General features: G+C 46.3%; 1 protein-coding gene across 3 annotated transcripts in view; it reads left to right on the forward strand.

The window, feature by feature from the left end:
- LOC106611443 (son of sevenless homolog 2) overlaps positions 1–24,664 on the forward strand; it is a 100,919-nt gene that overhangs the window by 19,402 nt on the left and 56,853 nt on the right. For 2 of the 3 annotated variants that reach the window (XM_045723731.1, XM_045723733.1), the window contains exons 2-10: positions 2,415–2,672; positions 3,583–3,747; positions 4,384–4,590; positions 12,885–13,028; positions 14,006–14,116; positions 16,052–16,150; positions 16,560–16,687; positions 18,020–18,757; positions 21,777–21,899. In XM_045723731.1, coding sequence (XP_045579687.1) covers positions 2,415–2,672; positions 3,583–3,747; positions 4,384–4,590; positions 12,885–13,028; positions 14,006–14,116; positions 16,052–16,150; positions 16,560–16,687; positions 18,020–18,757; positions 21,777–21,899 — 1,973 coding nt within the window. Of the gene's footprint in view, positions 1–2,414; positions 2,673–3,582; positions 3,748–4,383; positions 4,591–12,884; positions 13,029–14,005; positions 14,117–14,203; positions 14,218–16,051; positions 16,151–16,559; positions 16,688–18,019; positions 18,758–21,776; positions 21,900–24,664 lie in introns of all 3 variants that reach the window. The other variant, XM_045723732.1, reaches the window with a different exon arrangement.

Raw genomic sequence — 24,664 nt, forward strand, 5'->3', positions numbered from 1 at the left:
GAGGAAACCTGGCACCATGCCTACGGTGAAGCATGGTGGTGGCAGTATCATGCTGTGGGGATGTTTTTCAGTGGCAGGGACTGGGAGACTAGTCAGGATCGAGGGAAAGATGAACGGAGAAAAGTACAGCGATGCTTGATAGAAAGCGCTCAGGACCTCAGACTGGGGTGAAGGTTCACCTTCCAACAGGACAACGACCCTAAGCACACAGCCAAGACAACGCAGGAGTGGCTTCGGTACAAGTCTCTGAATGTCCTTGAGTGGCCCAGCCAGAGCCCGGACTTGAACCTGATCTAACATCTCTGGAGAGACCTGAAAATAGCTGTGCAGCGACGCTCCCCATCCAACCTGACAGAGCTTGAGAGGATCTGCAGGGAAGTGAGAAACTCCCCAAATACAGGTGTGACAAGCTTGTAGCGTCATACCCAAGAAGACTCTAGGCTGTAATCGCTGCCAATGGTGCTTCAACAAAGTACTGAGTAAAAGGTCTGAATACTTTTGTAAATGTGGTATTTCAGTTTTATTTTTAATACATTTGCAAACATTTCTAAACCTGCTTTTGCTTGATCATTATGGGGTACTGTGTGTAGGTTGAGGGGGGAAAAAATAACAATTTAATCAATTTTAGAATAAGGCTGTAACGTAACAAAATGTGGAAAAAGTGAAGGGGTCTGACTACTTTCCGACTGCACTGTAGATTTTAAATTTGCCTCTTCCTGTCTGTGGGATAGCGAGCACTTGTTGGCTGACGAAACTAACGGACCAGAAGGGTTTTGTGAATGGAGCCAGGCTTAGGAAGGGAAAACCCCCGTACTTTCTGTCTCTGTGTGGTGACTCAGAATCTTAACAATGCTTGGTGTCGTCGTGGAATCTGAGGCAAAGATGATTTGTCTTCTGCTGTTTTCTATTTTAATATTCCATTTTAAGTTAGGCTATAGTTTCCATTTAGTCTCTCTGGATTTATGTTAAACAGATGAGCACAATGTGACCGTGGTGTAAGCAAGTGGATTGTTTTGTAATTCGAAGTAGGAAACAGTACTATAGTAGTGTATGGAGCAATGAGATATATTTCTGGTAATCTAAATAGATTTAAGGTATTCATTTGGTCTGGAAAGATCCATGGTTCAATGACTGTTGAGACCATGTCTGTCACTATCACCCAGACCAGCAGAATCTATGGTGCCGTGTTGGTCAGCCAGCTACACATTCCTCCTGCTGGGCCTGGGGGCCATGTTTTGTCATCAGAGCTGGATTAATTTTTTTACCAGCCAGGGTAATTCCATCACGACCATGTGAACACCACCGCTTTGTGCTTGTTGTTCTCTCTCCTCTCCCTCACAGCGGTTTAGCAGACTGCCAGTCCCATAATAGTATCTGTACAGAGTAGACGGCATTCCAGTGATAGGCCACACCCCTCCTGACGACCAGACTGAGATGGAGTCTGTGTCTGCCCATAGATACTTTCCAACAGACCACACCCCTCTTCTAGGCCACTTTCCAACAGACCACACCCCTCTTCTAGGCCACTTTCCACCAGACCACACCCCTCTTCTAGGCCTCTTTCCAACAGACCACACCCCTCTTCTAGGCCTCTTTCCAACAGACCACACCCCTCTTCTAGGCCTCTTTCCAACAGACCACACCCCTCTTTCCAACAGACCACACCCCTCTTTCCAACAGACCACACCCCTCTTTCCAACAGACCACACCCCTCTTTCCAACAGACCACACCCCTCTTTCCAACAGACCACACCCCTCTTTCCAACAGACCACACCCCTCTTTCCAACAGACCACACCCCTCTTTCCAACAGACCACACCCCTCTTTCCAACAGACCACACCCCTCTTTCCAACAGACCACACCCCTCTTTCCAACAGACCACACCCCTCTTTCCAACAGACCACACCCCTCTTTCCAACAGACCACACCCCTCTTCTCTAGGTTTAAGTTTCATTAGTTGTATCTGAGATGTACATTTACATTTTAGTCATTTAGCAGACGCTCTTATCCAGAGCGACTTAGTGGTGAATACATAAAAAAATTTCCCCGTACTGGTCCCCCGTGGGAATCGAACCCACAACCCTGGCGTTGCAAACACCATGCTCTACCAACTGAGCCACACGGGACGCCTAGTGACTGTTTCTTCACTGACATGCTGTGTGTCTATGTAACAGGAACTGATGGGAGGGGGAAGGCTATGCCAATACAATCCTCACATCACAAGGATGTTTTTTTTTAAATGACCTAACTGATTGAAGAGCCTTCACATCTCTGTCCTGGACATTTTCCTTAAACTCATGAGGTGTCCTAACTATTTCCTTTCCTGCTGTAGGTTTCTGGCCTCTCTGGGTCTCTGACGTTTGTCCCCGTCGACTCTCTCTGGGTCTCTGACGTCCCTCTACCTCTCTCCCAGGTGCAGCTGCAGGTGCACCCCACCCTGTCAGCCAAGGAGGGAGCTCTGCAGCACATCGAAGAGCTGATCCTGCAGCTGCTCAACATGCTGTGTGTGGTCCAGCCACGGTCTGTACAGGACGTGGAGGAGCGTGTCCAGAAGACCTTCCCCCACCCCATAGATAAATGGGCCATAGCTGACGCCCAGTCGGCCATCGAGAAGAGGAAGAGGAGGAACCCCCTACTGCTCCCTGTTGATAAGATACACCCTCTACTCAAGGTACATATCCTCCTTACCAGGGCTCAGATGACAAACAAATCATTGGCACCACAAGACATTTAGGAGCTCCAGAAAATCTCCCTCTAACCCCCCCTCTCTCTTGTCCTCTCCTCCCTAACTCTAACCCCCTCCCTCTCTCCTCCCTAACTCTAACCCCCTCCCTCTCTCCTCCCTAACTCTAACCCCCTCCCTCTCTCCTCCCTAACTCTAACCCCCTCCCTCTCTCCTCTCCTCCCTAACTCTAACCCCCTCCCTCTCTCCTCTCCTCCCTAACTCTAACCCCCTCCCTCTCTCCTCTCCTCCCTAACTCTAACCCCTCCCTCTCTCCTCCCTAACTCTAACCCCCTCCCTCTCTCCTCTCCTCCCTAACTCTAACCCCCTCCCTCTCTCCTCTCCTCCCTAACTCTGACCCTCCCTCTCTCCTCTCCTCCCTAACTCTGACCCCCCCTCTCTCCTCTCCTCCCTAACTCTAACCCCCCCCCTCTCTCCTCTCCTCCCTAACTCTGACCCCCCCTCTCTCCTCTCCTCCCTAACTCTGACCCTCCCTCTCTCCTCTCCTCCCTAACTCTGACCCTCCCTCTCTCCTCTCCTCCCTAACTCTGACCCTCCCTCTCTCCTCTCCTCCCTAACTCTGACCCCCCCCTCTCTCCTCTCCTCCCTAACTCTGACCCTCCCTCTCTCCTCTCCTCCCTAACTCTGACCCCTCTCTCTCTCCTCTCCTCCCTAACTCTGACCCTCCCTCTCTCCTCCCTAACTCTGACCCTCCCTCTCTCCTCTCCTCCCTAACTCTGACCCCCCCTCTCTCCTCTCCTCCCTAACTCTAAACCCCCCCCTCTCTCCTCTCCTCCCTAACTCTAAACCCCCCCTCTCTCCTCCTCTCTACCCCGCCTGCTGTTTGTCCTGTCAACAGGAGGTGCTGGGTTATAAGATAGACTACCACGTCTGCCTCTACATCGTGGCGGTGCTAGAGTACATATCAGCTGACATCCTGAAGCTAGCAGGAAACTACGTTGGTAACATCAGACACTATGAGATCAGCCAGCAAGACATCAAGGTGTCCATGTGTGCAGACAAGGTAGGAAACATACCATCTGTCTGCATCTAGCTGTCTGTCTGCATCTAGCTGTCTGTCTGCATCTAGCTGTCTGTCTGCATCTAGCTAGCTGTCTGTCTGCATCTAGCTAGCTGTCTGTCTGCATCTAGCTGTCTGTCTGCATCTAGCTGCGTGTCTAGCTGGCTCTGTGTCTAGCTGTCTCTGTGTCTAGCTGTCTAGCTGTCTCTCTCTGTGTTTTTGCATCTCGTTCACCTTCAATGCCAATCCACTCCAAAGTCAGTAGATATATTCTATGGTCCTGGTTGACTTGCTAACCTGTCTCTGTCCCAGGTCCTAATGGACATGTCTGACCTGACGTCTCTCTGTCCCAGGTCCTAATGGACATGTCTGACCTGACGTCTCTCTGTCCCAGGTCCTAATGGACATGTCTGACCTGACGTCTCTCTGTCCCAGGTCCTAATGGACATGTCTGACCTGACGTCTCTCTGTCCCAGGTCCTAATGGACATGTCTGACCTGACGTCTCTCTGTCCCAGGTCCTAATGGACATGTCTGACCTGACGTCTCTCTGTCCCAGGTCCTAATGGACATGTCTGACCTGACGTCTCTCTTCCCAGGTCCTAATGGACATGTCTGACCTGACGTCTCTCTGTCCCAGGTCCTAATGGACATGTTTGACCAGGACGAGGACATGGGTCTGGTGTCTCAGTGTACGGAGGAGCCGTCGTCGTCGGGGGAGCTGACCTACGATGACCTGGTGCGCTTGGAGATCGCAGAGGAGCGCCAGTACCTACGGGAGCTCGACCTCATCATCAAGGTGTTCCGACATCACTTCCTGTTCAACAACAAAATCTTCACGCCTCAGGTGAAAACAGTATAACTGCTTATAGACACCTCGGGTAGAAACAGTAGCCGGGTTATAACCAGCTTATAGACACCTCGGGTAGAAACAGTAGCCGGGTTATAACCAGCTTATAGACACCTCGGGTAGAAACAGTAGCCGGGTTATAACCAGCGTATAGACACCTCGGGTAGAAACAGTAGCCGGGTTATAACCAGCGTATAGTCACCTCGGGTAGAAACAGTAGCCGGGTTATAACCTGCTTATAGACACCTCGGGTGGAAACAGTAGCCGGGTTATAACCAGCTTATAGACACCTCGGGTGGAAACAGTATGACTGCTTATAGACACCTTGTTGGGGTTCGTTTCCTTGTTCCTTGTCAATCATTGGCTCATTGGTGAAATTAGCATTATGACAATATCTTTAATTAAATCATTCAAAAACCTTTATTAATGCAATTGCAGACAGAAGTTGACAATCAGGAACATAGCACGCATGTTTCTCAGTAAGTACTGCATCAAAGAATAAGGCTCAAGTTGTTTTATTAAAGCCAAAGTCCAGCCCTAGTGATGTCACTGCCAAGTCATTATCTTCTTCTCAACACTAAAAGTCGTGTTTATATAGCTGTCTAAAAGCTCGGAAGTGAATGTCTGACTAATCTCTTGTCTCTTACACTCCCCTGCAGAGTTCTGTCTTAAGTCACACATTTCTCAGACAGTTTATTCATAAGAAGCAGAGAGACTAGAAAAGTACTGTGGAACAATATTAAACCTCATAATGATATATATATATATATAGTTAATCTCTAGTCTACGACCCTATAAATGTAAGGAGGGAGGGGTCTTATAACCCCTCCCCTTCTATTAATACAACATAAGCATAATCAATTATTCTAATACAGTTTAAATGTATTTGGCTAAGGTGAATTTAAACTTACGACTTCAACTGTATATTCGAACAGTCAGCTGAGTCATATATTACAGTCAGCTGAGTCATATATTACACCAGTCTGAGTCGTATGTATTCGAACAGTCAGCTGAGTCATATATTAGAATAGTCTTAGTTGTGTATATATTCGAACATTGTCTGAGTCGTATACTGTACCAGTTAAAAGTTTGGACACACCTACTCATTCAAGGGTTTATCTTTATTTTTACTATTTTCTACATTGTAGAATAATAGTGAAGACATAAAAACTATGAAATAACACATATGGAATCATGTAGTAAGCAAAAAAGTATTAAACAAATCAAAATGTATCTTAAATTTTAGATTCCTCAAACCCTTTGCCTTTGACAGATTTGCACGCTCTTGGCATTCTCTCAACCAGCTTCATGAGTTAGTCACCTGGAATGCATTTCAATTAACAGGTGTGAATTTCTCTCCATCTTAATGCGTTTGAGCCGATGAGTTGTGACAAGGTAGGGTTGGACGTAAAACACACCACCAGGCTGTGTAAGGGGCTCCGAGTGGCACAGCGATCTAAGGCACTGCATCTCAGTGCTAGAGAGGCCCTGTGTGTAGTTAACCGACCCTCTCTGCCCATTCATCGCCATTTGACCTGTTGTTGTTGTCTTACCCGTTGTTGTCTTAGCTAGCGCTCCCAATCAACACCTGTGATTTATTTATGCCTCGCTTTATGTCTCTCTCACTGTCAATATGCCTTGTATACTGTTGTTTAGGATAGTTATCATTGTTTTAGTTTACTGTGGAGCCACTAGTCCCATTCAACATGCCTCAGATACCTCTTTTGTCCCACCTCCCACACATGCGGTGACCTCACCCAGAATAACCAGCGTGTCCAGAGATGCAACCTCTCTTATCAGCACTCAGTGCCTGGGCTTACCTCCACTGTACCCGCACCCCACCATACCCCTGTCTGTACATTATGCCCTGAATCTATTCATTGCCCAGAAATCTGCTCCTTTTATTCTCTGTCCCCAACACACTAGATGACCAGTTTTGATAGCATTTAGCTGTACGCTCATCCTACTCCTCCTCTGTACCTCGGGTGATGTGGAGGTTAACCCAGGCCCTGCATGTCCCCAGGAACTCTCATTTGTTGACTTCTGTAATCAAAAAGACCTTGGTGTCATGCATGTTAACATCAGAAGCCTCCTCCCTAAGTTTGTTTTACTCACTGCTTTTAGCACACTCCGCCAACCCTGATGTCCTTGCCGTGTCTGAATCCTGGCTTAGGAAGGCCACCAAAACATTCTGAGATTTCCATCTCCAACTACAACATTTTCCGTCAAGATAGAACTGCCAAAGGGGGAGGAGATGCAATCTACTGCAGAGATAGCTTGCAAAGTTCTGTCATACTTTCCAGATCTATGCCCAAACAGTTTGAGCTTCTAATTAAAAAAATGAATCTCTCCAGAAATGAGTCTCTCACTGTTGCCGCCTGTTATAGAACCCCCTCAGCTCCCAGCTGTGCCCTGGACACCATATGTGAATTGGTTGCCCCCCATCTATCTTCAGAGTTTGTTCTGTTCGGTGACCTAAACTGGCATATGCTTAACACCCCAGCAGTCCTACAATCTAAGCTAGATTCCCTCAATCTCACACACATTAAGGAAACCACCAGGTACAACCCTAAATCTGTAAACATGGGCACCCTCAGAGATATTATCCTGACCAACTTGCCCTCCAAATACACCTCTGCTATTTTCAATCAGGATCTCAGCGATCATTGCCTGCATCCGTAATGGGTCTGCGGTCAAACGACCACCCCTCATCACTGTCAAACGCTCCCTAAAACACTTCTGCGAGTAGGCCTTTCTAATCGACCTGGCCCAGGTATCCTGGAAGGATATTGACCTCATCCCGTCAGTCGAGGATGCCTGGTCGTTCTTTAAAAGTAATTTCCTCACCATCTTAAATAAGCATGCCCCTTTCAAAAAATTTAGAACTAAGAACAGATATAGCCCATGGTTCACTCCAGACCTTGACCAGGACAAAAACATCATGTGGCGGACTGCAATAGCATCGAATAGACCCCGCGATATGCAACTGTTCAGGGAAGTCAGGAACCAATACACACAGTCAGTTAGGAAAGCAAAGGCTAGCTTTTTCAAACAGAAATTTGCATCCTGTAGCTCTAACTCCAAAACGTTCTGGGACACTGTAAAGTCCATGGAGAATAAGAGCTGCCCACTGCACTGAGGCTAGGAAACACTGTCACCACTGATAAATCCACGATAATCTAAAATTTCAATAAGCATTTCTCTACGGCTGGCCATGCTTTCCTCCTGGCTACCCCAACCCTGGCCAACAGCTCCGCACCCCCTGCAGCTACTCGCCCGAGCCTCCCCAGCTTCTCTTTCACCCAAATCCAGATAGCAGATGTTCTGAAAGAGCTGCAAAACCTGGACCCGTACAAATCAGCTGGGCTAGACAATCTGGACCCTCTTTCTAAAATTATCCGCGCCATTGTTGCAACCCCTATTACCAGTCTGTTCAACCTCCTCTTTCGTATCGTCCGAGATCCCTAAAGATTGGAAAGCTGCCGCGGTCATCCCCCTCTTCAAAGGGGGTGACACTCTAGACCCAAACTGTTACAAACCTATATCCATCCTGCCCTGCCTTTCTAAAGTCTTTGAAAGCCAAGTTAATAAACAGATCACTGACCATTTCGAATCCCACCGTACCTTCTCCACTGTGCAATCCGGTTTCCGAGCTGGTCACGGGTGCACCTCAGCCACGCTCAAGGTACTAAACGATATCATAACCGCCATTGATAAAAGACAGTATTGTGTGTAGACGTCTTCATTGACCTGGCCAAAGCTTTCGGCTCTGTCTATCACCGTGTTCCTATCGGCAGACTCAATAGTCTGCCGGTTTTTCTAATGACTGCCTCGCCTGGTTCACCAACTACTTCGCAGATAGAGTTCAGTGTGTCAAATCGGAGGGCCTGTTGTCCGGACCTCTGGCAGTCTCTATGGGGGTACCACAGGGTTCAATTCTCGGGCCGACACTTTTCCCTGTATATATCAATGATGTCGCTCTTGCTGCGGGTGATTCCCTGATCCACCTCTACGGAGACGACACCATTCTGTATACATCTGGCCCTTTTTTGGACACTGTGTTAACTAACCTCCAAACGAGCTTCAGTGCCATACAACACTCCTTCCATGGCCTCCAATTGCTCTTAAACGCTAGTAAAACCAAATGCGTGCTTTTCAACCGTTCGCTACCAGCCCGCCTGACCTGCATCACTACTCTGGAAGGTTCTGACCTAGAATACGTGGACAACTACAAATACCTAGGTGTCTGGCTAGACTGTAAACTCTCCTTCCAGACTCGTATCAAACATCTCCAATCCAAAATCAAATCTAGAATCGGCATCCTTCACTCACACCGCCAAACATACCCTCGTAAAACTGACTATCCTACCGATCCTCGACTTCGGGTGACGTCATCTACAAAAGAGCTTCCAATACTCTACTCAGACTGCATCCAATTTGCTATCACAGTGCCATCCGTTTTGTTACCAAAGCGCCTTATACCACCCACCACTGCGACCTGTATGCTCTAGTCGGCTGGCCCTTGCTACATATTCGTCACCAGACCCACTGGCTCCAGGTCATCTATAAGTCTTTGCTAGGTAAAGCTCTGCCTTATCTCAGCTCGCTGGTCACGATAACAACACCCACCTGTAGCATGCGCTCCAGCAGGTATATCTCACTGGTCATCCCCAAAGCTAACACCTCCTTTGGCCGCCGTTCCTTCCAGTTCTCTGCTGCCAATGACTGGAACGAATTGTAAAAATCGCTGGAGACTTACATTTCCCTCACTAACTTTAAACATCAGCTATCTGAGCAGCTAACCGATCGCTGCAGCTGTTCATAGTCCATCTGTAAATAGCCCACCCAATTTACCTACCGCATCCCCATATTGTTTTTATTTACTTTGCTGCTCTTTTGCACACCAGTATCACTACTTACACACCATCATCTGCTCATCATCTGCTCTTCTATCACTCCAGTGTTAATCTGATAAATTGTAATTACTTTGCTACTATGGCCTATTTATTGCCTAACCTCCTCATGCCATTTGCACACACTGTATATAGACTTTTTTTTTTCTATTGTATTTCTGACTACGCTTGTTTATTCCATGTATAACTGTGTTGTTGTTTCTGTCGCACTGCTTTGCTTTATCTTTGCCAGGTCGCAGTTGTAAATGAGAACTTGTTCTCAACTAGCTTACCTGGTTAAATAAAGGTGAAATAAAAATAAAATAGAGGTGTCATTACAGACCCTGGTTCGATTCCAGGCTGTATCACAACCAGTTGAGTTTGGGAGTCCCATAGGGCGGCACACAATTGGCCCAGCATCGTCCGGGTTAGGGCTTGGCCGTGGTAAGCCATCATTGTAAATAATAATTTGTTCTTAACTGACTTGCCTAGTTAAATAAAGGTTAAATAATAAGTAAATTAATACAATAAATTAATGAAAGGGCTATTTGACCAAGGAGAGTAATGGAGTGCTGCATCAGATGACCTGGCCTCCACAATCACCCGACCTCAACCCAATTGAGATGGTTTGGGATGAGTTGGACCGCAGAGTGAAGGAAAAGCAGCCAACAAGTGCTCAACATATGTGGGAACTCCTGCAAGACTGTTGGAAAAGCATTCCAGGTCAAGCTGGTTGAGAGAATGCCAAGGGTGTGCAAAGCTGTCATCAAGGCAAAGTGTGGCTATTTGAAGAATCTAAAATATATTTTGATTTCTGTAACACTTTTTTGGTTACTACATGATTCCATATGTGTTATTTCATTAGTTTTGATGTTTTCACTATTATTCTACAATGTAGAAAATAGTAAAAATAAAGAAAAACCCTTGAGTCAGTAGGTGTGTCCAAACTTTTGACTGGTACTGTTAGTAGAACGGACTCTGCGGTCTGTGGCGGTCTGTGCCGTTTAAGATGAGCATGGCCTTATTTCTATTACAGCATATTGGATGACTTTCATTCGTGTTCCATTCAACCAGTTCAATGTAACAGTGATAGGTTTAGGATTAGAGGTCGACCAATAATGTTTTTTCAACCTATTATTATTTCAATTCTTATTATTATAATTTTTATTTTTTTGTGTGTGTAATAATGACAATTACAACAATACTGAATGAACACTTTTATTTTAACTTAATATAATACATAAAATCTATGTAGTCTCAAATAAATAATGAAACATGTTCAATTAGGTTTAAAGAATGCGAAAACACAGTGTTGGAGAAGAAAGTAAAAGTGCAATATTTGCCATGTAAAAAAGCTAACGTTTAAGTTCCTTGCTCAGAAGATGAGAACATGTAAAAGCTGGTGGTTTCAATATTCCCAGTTCAGAAGTTTTAGGTTGTAGTTATTATAGAACTATTTCTCTCTATACCATTTGTATTTCATATACCTTTGACTATTGGATGTTCTTATAGGCACTATAGTATTGCCAGCCTAATCTCGGGAGTTGATAGGCTTGAAGTCATAAACAGCGCTGTGCTTGAAGCATTGCTAAGAGCTGCTGGCAAACACAGTAAAGTGCTGTTTGAATGAATGCTTACGAGCCTGCTGCTGCCTACCACCGCTCAGTCAGACTGCTCTATCAAATCATAGACTTAATTATAACATAATAACACACAGAAATACGAGCCTTAGGTTATTAATATGGTCGAATCCGGAAACTATCATCTCGAAAACAAAACGTTTATTCTTTCAGTGAAATACAGAACCGTTCCGTATTTTATCTAACGGGTGGCATCCCTAAGTCTAAATATTGCTGTTACATTGCACAACCTTCAATGTTATGTCATAATTACGTACAATTCTGGCAAATTAATGACGGTCTTTGTTAGGAAGAAACACAGTTCACAACTAGCCAGGCGGCCCAAACTGCTGCACATACCCTGACTCTATCTGCACTGAACGCAAGAGAAGTGACACAATTTCCCTAGTTAATATTGTCTGCTAACATGAATTTCTTTTAACTACATATGCAGGTTTAAAAAAATATATACTCCTGTATATTGATTTTTAAGAAAGGCATTGATGTTTATGGTTAGGTACATTTGTGCAAAGATGTAATTTTTTTGCTGCAATGCACTTTTGTTAAATCATCACCTGTTTGGCAAAGTTGAAGTAGGCTGTGATTCGATGATAAAAAATAAAAAAAAATATGTATGTAATGTATGCATTCACTACTGTAAGTCGCTCTGGATAAGAGCGTCTGCTAAATGACTAAAATGTAAATGTAAATAAAGTAACAACCGGTGGTCAGCCTGCCACGCAGTCTCCTCGTGGGTTGCAATGTAATCGGCCATAATCGGCGCCCAAAAAGGCAGATTACCGATTTTGTTATGAGAACTTGAAATCGGCCCTAATTAATCGGCCATGCTGCTTTAATCGGTCGACCTCTGTTTAGGATACTACATGGTACTCTAATGGTCTCTATACCCATCATGAGGTTGCTACAACCTAGCCTATGAATGAAAGTTTACAAAGTAGGTACACACAGGTCGAGAGCAGTCTACTAAATCGTGTATGCATTAGGACAGAGGCCTGTTTACAAACAGTCATTCAGTTTACCAACATTTTGACCATATATCAAAGCCATTTTCAGCCAACTCCAGTGTTAGACCATTACCACTGAACTACCGTAATGAGCTAACTGGCTAATCTGGAGCTGCTATGATGTGAAATCTCCATGTGGACCATCATAATCTTCCTATGATTCACACACAGGCTGGACATTCACTTTTGTATCATAGAAGACTGTTCTGAGACTTTTCTGAGAAGTAAAGATTATTGTCCTGCTGCCCAAAAATTTTAATTTTTTTTTTAAATCGTGAAACACTGAGGTTCAAATCAACAGTTTAAACACAGAAAATCCCCTTTTTGTTAAAACACTGGATTACATTTCACTTGGCTGAAAACCTGAGCTGACTGGAGAGTTTTTAGTTGTATTTAATGGTCTGCTGTGGCTTTTCCTATTTGGGACAGACAGTGGCTAGGGTATCGTTTGAGTGAGCACGACCATACATAATTAACTCCTAACAGAAAGCCACATCTATTGCTCCTGCCAAAAGAAACTTAGAACTGACTGCAAAAATATCCTGGAAAAGGGCTTTGAGATGTCCAGGAAGTGAAATGGGTCAAATCATGAGCCAACAACTTCCATATGTGAAGGATGATCTCCACTATCTAATGCCTTATCATCTCTTAAGGGCCGTGCGGTGTACTGTTTTTGAGGGGGGTTGTGCGGTGTACCGTTTTTGGGCCGTGTATTTCCATATTAAACGGACATGTTCCTCTCTGGCTCCCTGCAGGATGTGGAGGTTATCTTCAGTAACATTTCAGACATTCATGAGCTGACGGTCAAACTTCTCGGGCTGATAGAGGATGCGGTGGAGATGACCGCTGACACTAGCCCTCATCCTCTGGTGGGCAGCTGCTTCGAGGACCTGGCAGAGGTAGGACATCATACACAGCTAGTTCATCAATAAGATACCAGAGTGTTATATTGGGAATCTAGTTCATCAATAAGATACCAGAGTGTTATATTGGGAGTCTAGTTCATCAATAAGATACCAGAGTGTTATATTGGGAATCTAGTTCATCAATAAGATACCAGAGTGTTATATTGGGAATCTAGTTCATCAATAAGATACCAGAGTGTTATATTGGGAGTCTAGTTCATCAATAAGATACCAGAGTGTTATATTGGGAATCTAGTTCATCAATAAGATACCAGAGTGTTATATTGGGAATCTAGTTCATCAATAAGATACCAGAGTGTTATATTGGGAATCTAGTTCATCAATAAGATACCAGAGTGTTATATTGGGAATCTAGTTCATCAATAAGATACCAGAGTGTTATATTGGGAGTCTAATTCAACAATAAGTTACCAGAGTGTTATATTGGGAATCTAGTTCATCAATAAGATACCAGAGTGTTATATTGGGAATCTAGTTCATCAATAAGATACCAGAGTGTTATATTGGGAGTCTAGTTCATCAATAAGATACCAGAGTGTTATATTGGGAATCTAGTTCATCAATAAGATACCAGAGTGTTATATTGGGAATCTAGTTCATCAATAAGATACCAGAGTGTTATATTGGGAGTCTAGTTCATCAATAAGATACCAGAGTGTTATATTGGGAGTCTAGTTCATCAATAAGATACCAGAGTGTTATATTGGGAATCTAGTTCATCAATAAGATACCAGAGTGTTATATTGGGAGTCTAGTTCATCAATAAGATACCAGAGTGTTATATTGGGAGTCTAGTTCATCAATAAGATACCAGAGTGTTATATTGGGAATCTAGTTCCAGTTAAAGGGTGTTGTTCTGCCTGTCATGGCTACCTACAATACCTAGCTCTACATTACACACATTCAGCGACACTTCTTGCCTACTTCTAGATTTCTTCTTTCAACTCCAGGAGCAAGCGTTTGATCCGTACGAGACCCTGTCACAGGATATCCTGTCCAGACAGTTCCACGAGCACTTCAGCAGCCTGATGGCCCGGCCTACTGTAGGACTATACTTCCAGGTAAACACACACACACACACACACACACACACACACACACACACACACACACACACACACAGTACCGGATGGCCCGGCCTACTGTAGGACTATACTTCCAGGTAACACACACACACACACACACACACACACACACAGTACCGGATGGTCCGACCCACAATAGAACTGTACCTCCATGTAACCTAGTAGACATGCTACCTGGCACTGACACAGAGATTATTTCTGAGATATACACTGTGTTGGTGTCTTAAACTCTCAACTGGAAGTTAACACGAGGGGTTTCCAACATGTTCGATGTTGTATGGTTAATGCAAACAATGATCTCAGGCTTACCCTTTCTGATTGGATGTTCAGTGTCCGTAACAATGACCTCGGGCTTACCCTTTCTGATTGGATGTTCAGTGTCCGTAAAAATGACCTCGGGCTTACCCTTTCTGATTGGATGTTTAGTGTCCGTAACAATGACCTCGGGCTTACCCTTTCTGATTGGATGTTCAGTGTCCGTAACAATGACCTCGGGCTTACCCTTTCTGATTGGATGTTCAGTGTCCGTAACAGGTGATATTCTAACAGAGAGAAGAAGGGCTGATGCTAAATTCCCTAAAATATCTGTGAAGGACATACTTTCTTTGTAGTTTTAGTTAGTTATCCACATTGATCTGTTGTGTTGTTTACCTGGACATTCCTCCCCTCAGGAACAGCAGTAAATTATTACACTAAAAACTAATGCAGCCCGACACCTATTCAAGACATTTTGATGTTGTATTCCATCTGAGAGCGTTGAGACTGGCAGGATATAGATATGCCCTGAAATCAAGGCCATATAATACGTAGGGCTGGTAGTGTTTCTAGGTGAGGTCACAGGGAAAACTCTGCCTTATTAAATATAGTTGATGAACAGTGAGCCTCTTGTGGTCCTGTGATGTTCTATGTTCTGATGGAACCATCTTTCCTGGTTCTGGTCCTTTGTTGTTAGCCTCTGGCCTGCTTCTCTGGGCTGTCTAGCCTCAGAGCCTTTGTCTGGCCTGCTTCTCTGGGCTGTCTAGTCTCAGAGCCTTTGTCTGGCCTGCTTTTCTGGGCTGTCTAGTCTCAGAGCCTTTGTCTGGCCTGCTTCTCTGGGCTGTCTGGCCTGCTTTTCTGGGCTGTCTAGCCTCAGAGCCTCTCTGGCCTGCTTTTCTGGGCTGTCTAGCCTCAGAGCCTCTCTGGCCTGCTCCTCTGGGCTGTCTAGCCTCAGAGCCTCTGTCTGGGCTGTGTAGCCTCAGAGCCTCTGTCGAGCAGTCTCAGTCCTGATTGCCTGGAGCGGCTGTTTATTTTGAAGACTGGTTACACAGTCAGTCAGAGGGAAACTACAGCGCTCTCTCTCACACACACACATACACATACACACACACACACACACACACACACACCCACCCTATGGGCCCTGGTCTAAAGTAGTTCACTACATAGGGAATAGGGTGCACTATGGGCCCTGGTTTAAAGTAGTTCACGTCATAGGGAATAGGATGCACTATGGGCCCTGGTTTAAAGTAGTTCACTACATAGGGAATAGGATGCTGTGTTGTCTGTCCAGTCCATATATGTTAGGTACTAGACCCTCTGTAGTGTCTCTCTACAGTAATCTGTATTGTTGTGTCTCTCTACAGTAATCTGTATTGTTGTGTCTCTCTACAGTAATCTGTATTGTTGTGTCTCTCTACAGTAATCTGTATTGTTGTGTCTCTCTACAGTAATCTGTATTGTTGTGTCTCTCTACAGTAATCTGTATTGTTGTGTCTCTCTACAGTAATCTGTATTGTTGTGTCTCTCTACAGTAATCTGTATTGTTGTGTCTCTCTACAGTAATCTGTATTGTAATGTGGTGTCTCTCTACAGTAATCTGTATTGTTGTGTTGTCTACAGTAATCTGTATTGTAATGTTGTGTCTCTCTACAGTCCATAGCTGAAGGTTTCAAGGAGGCAGTTCAATACGTCCTGCCACAGCTCATGATGGTTCCTGTATACCACTGTTTACACTACTTTGAACTACTGCAGGTGAGTGTGTAACACACACACACACACACACACACACACACTGATCCAGTAGAGACTGTCTGTTACAGACTTTGTCTAAGGATTAACCCATGTCCCGCCATACCTGTATCTCTGTCCTGTTTCTCTCCTGCCTCACTTTCAGGCTTCAGGCCTTTCCAACGTGTGTGTGTGCGTGTGTGTGTGCGCGCGTTCCAAAATACCTTTTATTTGTCCTGTAATGAGGGAGGTGTTTTCACCAATAGGATTATTCAGGGAGCATCACTAGTTTCTATCCATACTTTATAGGGAACAACTGTCCTTTTCATTCAGCCACAGACACACTTCTGTATGTGTCTAAGATAATAACGTTATTACCCTCCCTGCTGAACCTGAAGGCCCTAACGTTTCTCACCTTGTCTACTGCGAGCAGCAGCTGCAGGAGCACAGCGAGGAGCAGGATGACCGAGAGGGTTTGAAGCAGGCCATCACCGCTCTGCTTAACCTCCAGTGTAGCGTGGAACGCATCTACACCAAACACCTGCCCCGACGCAAGCCTGGGTACGAACCATACGCCTTCACAGGATAACCCTCTGCTGATACATCTACAGTACTGGTCCACAATTATTGGATCCCTTGATTTAAAGATGAGCAAATAATACTATATCAAATTAATTTTACAAATAATGAGGAAAAACTAAATTCAAAAACAATGACATTTTTATATGAATACAATTGCTCAGAGAAATACATTTAACAAGTAATAAAAATAAGATGGATGTCAAAATGATTGGATTCCCCTGTTTTCATTACCCCGGCGCGCTGCCCTGTTTTCATTACCCCGGCGCGCTGCCCTGTTTTCATTACCCCGGCGCGCTGCCCTGTTTTCATTACCCCGGCGCGCTGCCCTGTTTTCATTACCCCGGCGCGCTGCCCTGTTTTCATTACCCCGGCGCGCTGCCCTGTTTTCATTACCCCGGCGCGCTGCCCTGTTTTCGTTACCCCGGCGCGCTGCCCTGTTTTCGTTACCCCGGCGCGCTGCCCTGTTTTCGTTACCCCGGCGCGCTGCCCTGTTTTCGTTACCCCGGCGCGCTGCCCTGTTTTCGATACCCCGGCGCGCTGCCCTGTTTTCGATACCCCGGCGCGCTGCCCTTGCCAGGATAATGACTCTGAGCCTTTTTCTAAAATGTTTTATGAGTTGGAAAACACATTTAGAGGGATCTTAGACCATTCCTCTACAGAATCTTTCCAGATCCTTGATATTCTTCATCTGCCTTCTACAATTAAAACCACAGGTTTCCAATGGGGTTCAAGTCTGGAGACTGAGATGGTCATTAGATAATATTGATTTTTATGGTAAATTAACCATTTCTTTGTGGATTTTGATGTGTGTTTGGGGTTATTGTCTTGCTGGAATATCCCCTTGTGGCCAAGTGTTTTTTGGTTAGAATGTCCTGGAACTGGGTAAAGTTCATGATACCGTTGACCTTAACAAGGGCCCCAGGACCAGTGGTAGGAAAATAGCCCCGTAACATCAGATCCACCACCATATTTTACAGTAGGAATTAGGGATTTTCTACATACTGTAAGCATTGTTCTTTCAGAGGCCTAAACCATCGCTGGTGTGCGTGGCCAAAGACTAATATTCTTCTGTCCATATGACATTGGTCCAAGTACCAATGCTGTTTAGCTAACTCCAGGTGGCGCTATGGTCAGATTACATGAAAATAGAGATCTTTGGCCACGCACACCAACGGTGGGGTTTGGCCTTTTGAAAGAACAATGGCCACCAATTGCCCATCCCTGGTCTAGAGAGACCAGATTGATTCCTCAGTTTTCTCACCACCCTTTCTCTGTCTCTCTCTGTCTCTCTCTCCCTCTGTTTCGCTCCAGTGAGCCCATGTACCGCCTGTACAGCCGTCAGGTGCGCAGCAAGCAGCTGGCCATCAAGAGGATGAACGAGATCCAGAAGAGCATCGACGGCTGGGAGGGGAAGGACATCGGCCAGTGCTGTTCCGAGTTCATCCTGGAGGGGGCGCTCCTCCGAGCCGGCGCCAAACACGAGCGACACAACTTCCTGTTTGACGGCCTCATGATCAGCTGTAAGGCCAATCAGAGCTCCCGACTCCCCGGCTCCGGAAGCGGGGCGGAGTTTCGTCTCAAGGAGAAGTTCGTCCTACGGAAAGTCCGCATCGTGGACCGCGAGGACTCGGCGGAGTTAAAACACGCCTTCGAACTCGTCGGTAAAGACGAGAACTGTGTGGTGTTCTGCGCCCGCTCGGCGGAGGAGAAGGGGGCGTGGATGGCGGCGCTGGTCACCCTGCAGTATCGCTCCACACTGGACCGTATGCTAGACACTGTCCTACAGCATGAGGAGCAGGCCCAGCCCCTCCGCCTGCCTTCCCCGGAGCTTTACCGCTTCGCTGTGCACGACTCTGAGGAGAACATCGTGTTTGAGGACCGTGTCCAGAGCAAGACGGGGATACCTATTATTAAGGCTGGGACGGTGGTCAAGCTTATAGAGAGGCTTACATACCACATGTACGCTGATCCCAACTTTGTACGCACCTTTCTGACCACCTACCGGTCATTTTGCAAGCCCCAGGAGCTCCTGAGGCTGTTGATAGACAGGTATGGTACCACAGAATTACAACAGTACACAGTGCATTAGGAAAGTATTCAGACCTCTTGACTGTTTCCACATTTTGTTATGTTACAGCCTTGTTCTAAAATGGATTCCATGGATTTTGTTCCTCATCAATCTACTCACAATACCCCATAATGACATCACAATACCCCATAATGACATCACAATACCCCATATTGACAAAGCAAAAACAGGTTTGTAGACATTTTTGCTAATTTATAAAAAAATATACAAAAACAGAATTACCTTATTTACATAAGTATTCAGACCCTTTGCTATGAGACTCGAAGTAGAGCTCAGATGAATCCTGTTTCCATTGATCATCCTTGACATGTTTCTACAACTTGATTGGAGTCCACCTGTGGTAAATTTAATTGATTGGACATGATTTCGAAAGGCACAAACCTGTCTATATAATGTCCACAGTTGGCAGTGCACGTCAGAGCAAAAACCAAGCTATGAGGTCGAAGGAATTGTCCGTAGAGCTCCGAGACAGGATTGTGTTGAGGCACAGATCTGGGGCTAGGGTACCAAACATTTCTGCAGCATTGAAGGTCCTCAAGAACACAGTGGCCTCCATCATTTTTAAATGGAAGAAGTTTGGAACCACCAAGACCACCTAGAGCTGGCCACCCGGTCAAACTGAGCAATCGGGGGAGAAGGGCCTTGGTCAGGGAGGTGACCAAGAACCTGATGGTCACTCTGAGAGCTCCAGAGTTCCTCTGTGGAGATGGGAGAACCTTACAGAACAACAACCATCTCTGCAGCACTCCACCAATTAGGCCTTTATGGTAGAGTGGCCAGACGGAAGCCACTGCTCAGTAAAAGGCACATGACAGCCTGCTTGGAGTTTGCCAATAGTCACCTGAAACAAGATTCTCTGGTCTGATGAAACCAAGATTGAACTCTTTGGCCTGAATGCCAAGCGTCACGTCTGGAGGAAACCTGGCACCATCCCTACGGTGAAGCATGGTAGTGGCAGCAGCATGTTGTGGGGATGTTTTTCAGCGGCAGGGACTGGGAGACTAGTCAGTATCAAGGGAAAGATGAATGGAGCAAAGTACAGAGATCCTTGATGAAAAGCTTGAGAGGATCTACAGAGAAAAATGGTAGAAACTCCCCAAATACAGGTGTGCCAAGCTTGTAGCGTCATGCCCAAGAAGACTCGAGGCTGTACTCTCTGCCAAAGGTGCTTCAACAAAGTACTGAGTAAAGGGTCTGAATACTTATGTAAATGTGATATTTTTATTTTGAATACATCTAATAACCTGTTTTTGCTTTGTCATTATGGGGTATTGTGATGCCATTATGGGGTATTGTGATGCCATTATGGGGTATTGTGATGTCATTATGGGGTATTGTGTGTAGATTGACGAGGGGAAAAGACAATTTAACCCATTTTGAGAATGAGGCTGTAACGTAACAAAATTTGGAAACCGTTGAGTGGTCTGAATACTTTCCGAATGCACTTTATATCTCTTTATGGTGCATCCCAATATGCATGTCTGCTTCCGGTCTTCTTACCAGACCTTTTAAGATGCAGTAGTTTCGTGTTTTCACTCTCAGCGGGGTCGGAAACCAGATGCATCCGGTTTTCAGGGGAAATGGAAAGAGCCTGTGACGCGACTTCCACTTTTGGATGTTAACGAGGCGACACTCCATCTTAAAGATATTCTCCGGTACTTTTATATATGTCCCAAATGTGCTGATATGTGCACCAAGTTTTTTTTTATTATTATTTTTTTTTTTTGCTCTTTCTCGCGCTCTACTGTGTGTGCGCAGGTCTTGCTGTCTGTCGCTCAAATGGCGAGGGGCTGAAGCTCATTGGCTGAAGCTCATTGGCTGAAGCTCGAATTGCTCGAGGGCTGGCCCAAGTGGGGGTAAATGTCTGGAAAAATGGTGCTGCACATCTTCCAGAAAACATTCGCTTTCAAACTAGGAATTTCTGCTCATATATTATGCATGTATGAACTACACTTTGACACATCCAGCCCAAAGCGGGAGGTTTAAAATACTTAATAGTCGCCAATGTACCGGAGCATGTCTTTAACTCCTCCACATTTACTGGATTGGTTGAAAAATGCAGAAGAAAAGTAGTTTTTTTTTTCTTCTCATCAGGACCAGAAAGAACGAAAACCTGCCATGTTAGGTTAATATCGGGCTTATTTTAAACCTGCCATGTTAGGTTAATATCGGGCTTATTTTAAACCTGCCATGTTAGGTTAATATCGGGCTTATTTTAAACCTGCCATGTTAGGTTAATATCGGGCTTATTTTAAACCTGCCATGTTAGGTTAATATCGGGCTTATTTTAAACCTGCCATGTTATCGGTGGGTCCCCCCACAGGACGGTTGAGCTAACGTAGGCTAATGCGATTAGCATGAGGTTGTAAGTAACAAGAACATTTCCCAGGACATAATCTGCCCATATCAGATATGTCTAACTTCTTGTTAATCTAACTGCACTGTCTAATTTACAGTAGCTATTACAGTGAAAGAATACCATGATATTGTTTGAGGATAGTGCACATTATGAACTTAAATGTATTAATAAACAAATTAGGCACATTTGGGCAGTCTTGATACATTTTTAACAGAAATGCAATGCCATCTAGTGGCCAAAATGTAAACTGCACCTTGGCTGGAATAATACATTATATATGATGGTACAAAAAACAACGTTCTTTCTTTGTATTATCTTTTACCAGATCTAATGTGTTATATTCTCCTACATTAATTTCACATTTCCATAAACTTCAAAGTGTTTCCTTTCAAATAGTACCAATAATATGCATATCCTTGCTTCAGGTCCTGAGCTGCAGGCAGTTAGATTTGGGTTTGTCATTTTAGGCGGTTTTATTTTTTAAAGGGTCTGATCCTTAAATTTAATATTGAGTGTATGGTTCTGGGACAAATATTTTATAACTGTTGATGGGTTTTGGCGGCATGGCCTTCGTCAGGGACAACTGTTGGTTTGGCAATAACATATTTGATCTTTCCCAGGATTGAGATCCCCGAGCCAGAGCCCACAGAGGCAGACAAACAGGCTCTATGGAATGGGGATCAGCCAATGGCTGCAGAGCTACAGAGGTTCCGCAGGGAGTACGTCCAACCCGTCCAACTCAGGTATGATCACTATTCCATTGTCCAATGAGTCTGCATCCCACCATACCACTCTCCAATCAGATTCCATCCCACCTGGGTTGGGCAGGTTTCTAGAACAGTAATTTCACCATGTCTATGGTATTTTACCCTCTCCTTTCAATTCTTCTTCGCTCTCTCTCTCCCCCGCTCTCTCTCTCCCCCGCTCTCTCTCTCCCCCGCTCTCTCTCTCCCCCGCTCTCTCTCTCCCCCGCTCTCTCTCCCCGCTCTCTCTCCCCCGCTCTCTCGCTCTCTCTCCCCGCTCTCTCTCTCCCCCGCTCTCCCCCGCTCTCTCTCTCCCCGCTCTCTCTCTCTCCCGCTCTCTCTCTCTCTCCCGCGCTCTCTCTCTCTCCTCGCTCTCTCTCTCTCTCATGCTCTCTCTCTCTCCAGCGCTCTCTCTCTCTCCCGCGCTCTCTCTCTCTCCCGCGCGCTCTCTCTCTCTCCCGCGCGCTCTCTCTCTCTCCCGCGCTCTCTCTCTCTCCCGCGCTCTCTCTCTCTCCCGCGCGCTCTCTCTCTCTCCCGCGCGCTCTCTCTCTCTCCTCGCGCTCTCTCTCTCTCCTGCGCTCTCTCTCTCTCCTCGCTGCTCTCTCTCTCTCCCGCGCGCTCTCTCTCTCTCTCCCCGGCTCTCTCTCTCTCTCTCCATGCTGCTCTCTCTCTCTCTCCCGCTCGCTCTCTCTCTCTCTCCCGCGCTCTCTCTCTCTCTCTCCCGCGCTCTCTCTCTCTCTCTCCCGCGCTCTCTCTCTCTCTCCGCGCTCTCTCTCTCTCTCTCTCCCGCTCTCTCTCTCTCTCTCGCGCTCTCTCTCTCTCTCTCCCGCGCTCTCTCTCTCTCTCCCGCGCTCTCTCTCTCTCTCTCCCGCGCTCTCTCTCTCTCTCTCCCGCTCTCTCTCTCTCTCTCTCCCGCTCTCTCTCTCTCTCTCTCCCGCGCTCTCTCTCTCTCTCTCTCCCGCGCTCTCTCTCTCTCTCTCCTCGCTCTCTCTCTCTCTCTCCGCGCTCTCTCTCTCTCTCTCTCTCCCGCGCTCTCTCTCTCTCTCCCGCGCTCTCGCTCTCTCTCTCCCGCGCTCTCTCTCTCTCTCTCCCGCGCTCTCGCTCTCTCTCCCGCGCTCTCGCTCTCTCTCCCGCGCTCTCGCTCTCTCTCCCGCGCTCTCGCTCTCTCTCCCGCGCTCTCGCTCTCTCTCCCGCGCTCTCGCTCTCTCTCCCGCGCTCTCGCTCTCTCTCCCGCGCTCTCGCTCTCTCTCTCCCCGCTCTCGCTCTCTCTCTCCCGCGCTCTCGCTCTCTCTCCCCCGCTCTCTCGCTCTCTCTCCCCCGCTCGCTCTCTCTCCCCCGCGCTCTCTCTCTCCCCGCTCGCTCGCTCTCTCTCCCCCGCTCGCTCTCTCTCTCTCTCCCGCGCTCTCTCTCTCTCTCTCTCCCGCTCTCTCTCTCCCTGCGCTCTCTCTCTCTCTCCCGCGCTCTCTCTCTCTCCGCTGCTCTCTCTCTCTCTCCCGCGCTCTCTCTCTCTCTCCCCAGCTCTCTCTCTCTCTCCCGCGCTCTCTCTCTCTCTCGCGCTCTCTCTCTCTCTCCCCGCTCTCTCTCTCTCTCTCCGCGCTCTCTCTCTCTCTCCCGCGCTCTCTCTCTCTCTCTCCGCGCTCTCTCTCTCTCTCCCGCGCTCTCTCTCTCTCTCCGCGCTCTCTCTCTCTCTCTCCGCTCTCTCTCTCTCTCTCTCCCGCGCTCTCTCTCTCTCTCTCCGCGCTCTCTCTCTCTCTCTCTCTCCGCTCTCTCTCTCGCGCTCTCGCTCTCTCTCTCCCGCGCGCTCTCTCTCTCTCTCCCGCGCTCTCGCTCTCTCTCTCCCGCGCTCTCGCTCTCTCTCTCCCGCCGCTCTCGCTCTCTCTCCCGCGCTCTCGCTCTCTCTCCCGCGCTCTCGCTCTCTCTCCCGCTCTCGCTCTCTCTCGCTTTCGCTCTCGCTCTCTCTCCCCGCTCTCGCTCTCTCTCCCAGCGCTCTCGCTCTCTCTCAGCTCGCTCTCTCTCGCGTTGTCTGAATAGAATATCGATAATATGGACAATAGTGAATATGTGGATAGGATAGCGAATGAATAACGGAATACAGATAATAATAAGCGATATAAAGAACGGAGTGAAATCGAATAATAATAACGATATAGCGGATAGCGGGATAATGTGGTAATATGTAGACAGTGTGAACAGATAGAGAAAACAGAACAAATACGATAACAGATATAGACGGTAGAACGTAATAATAATAGGCGGACGGATAGAAGTATAATATAGGCGGGCGGAGAATAGACGGATAATATGTAGAACGATATGTGGGCAGACGGAATATGAGACGGATAATATAATATGACGAATAGATAATTATATGTAATAGCAGATATGAATAGATGTGTGAATATAGATTTATAGGCGATAATGAGCAGTAATGCGAACAATAGAGAACGAAATAGGACGAATAATAGTATGAATAAGACAGATAAGATAATCGACCGATATATGTGAGCAGATAGATGTAATAAGCGAGATGGGCAGTAATAGGATAATCGAAAATGTGACGAATAATAAAGACGGATACGGATAATAATGATATGAATAATAAAGACGGATAATAAAACGGAACGGATAATATAAGCAGATAGCGAATGTAATAATGCGGACGAGCGAAAAAGCGATAGCGTATAATACCCACTCTCTCTCCCGCTCGCTCTCGCTCTCTCTCTCTCTCTCGCTCTCCCTCTCTCGCTCTCTCCCGCTTTCTCTCT

The sequence above is a fragment of the Salmo salar genome, chromosome ssa09, assembly GCF_905237065.1.
Source record: "Salmo salar chromosome ssa09, Ssal_v3.1, whole genome shotgun sequence".
NCBI classification, from domain to species: domain Eukaryota; kingdom Metazoa; phylum Chordata; class Actinopteri; order Salmoniformes; family Salmonidae; genus Salmo; species Salmo salar.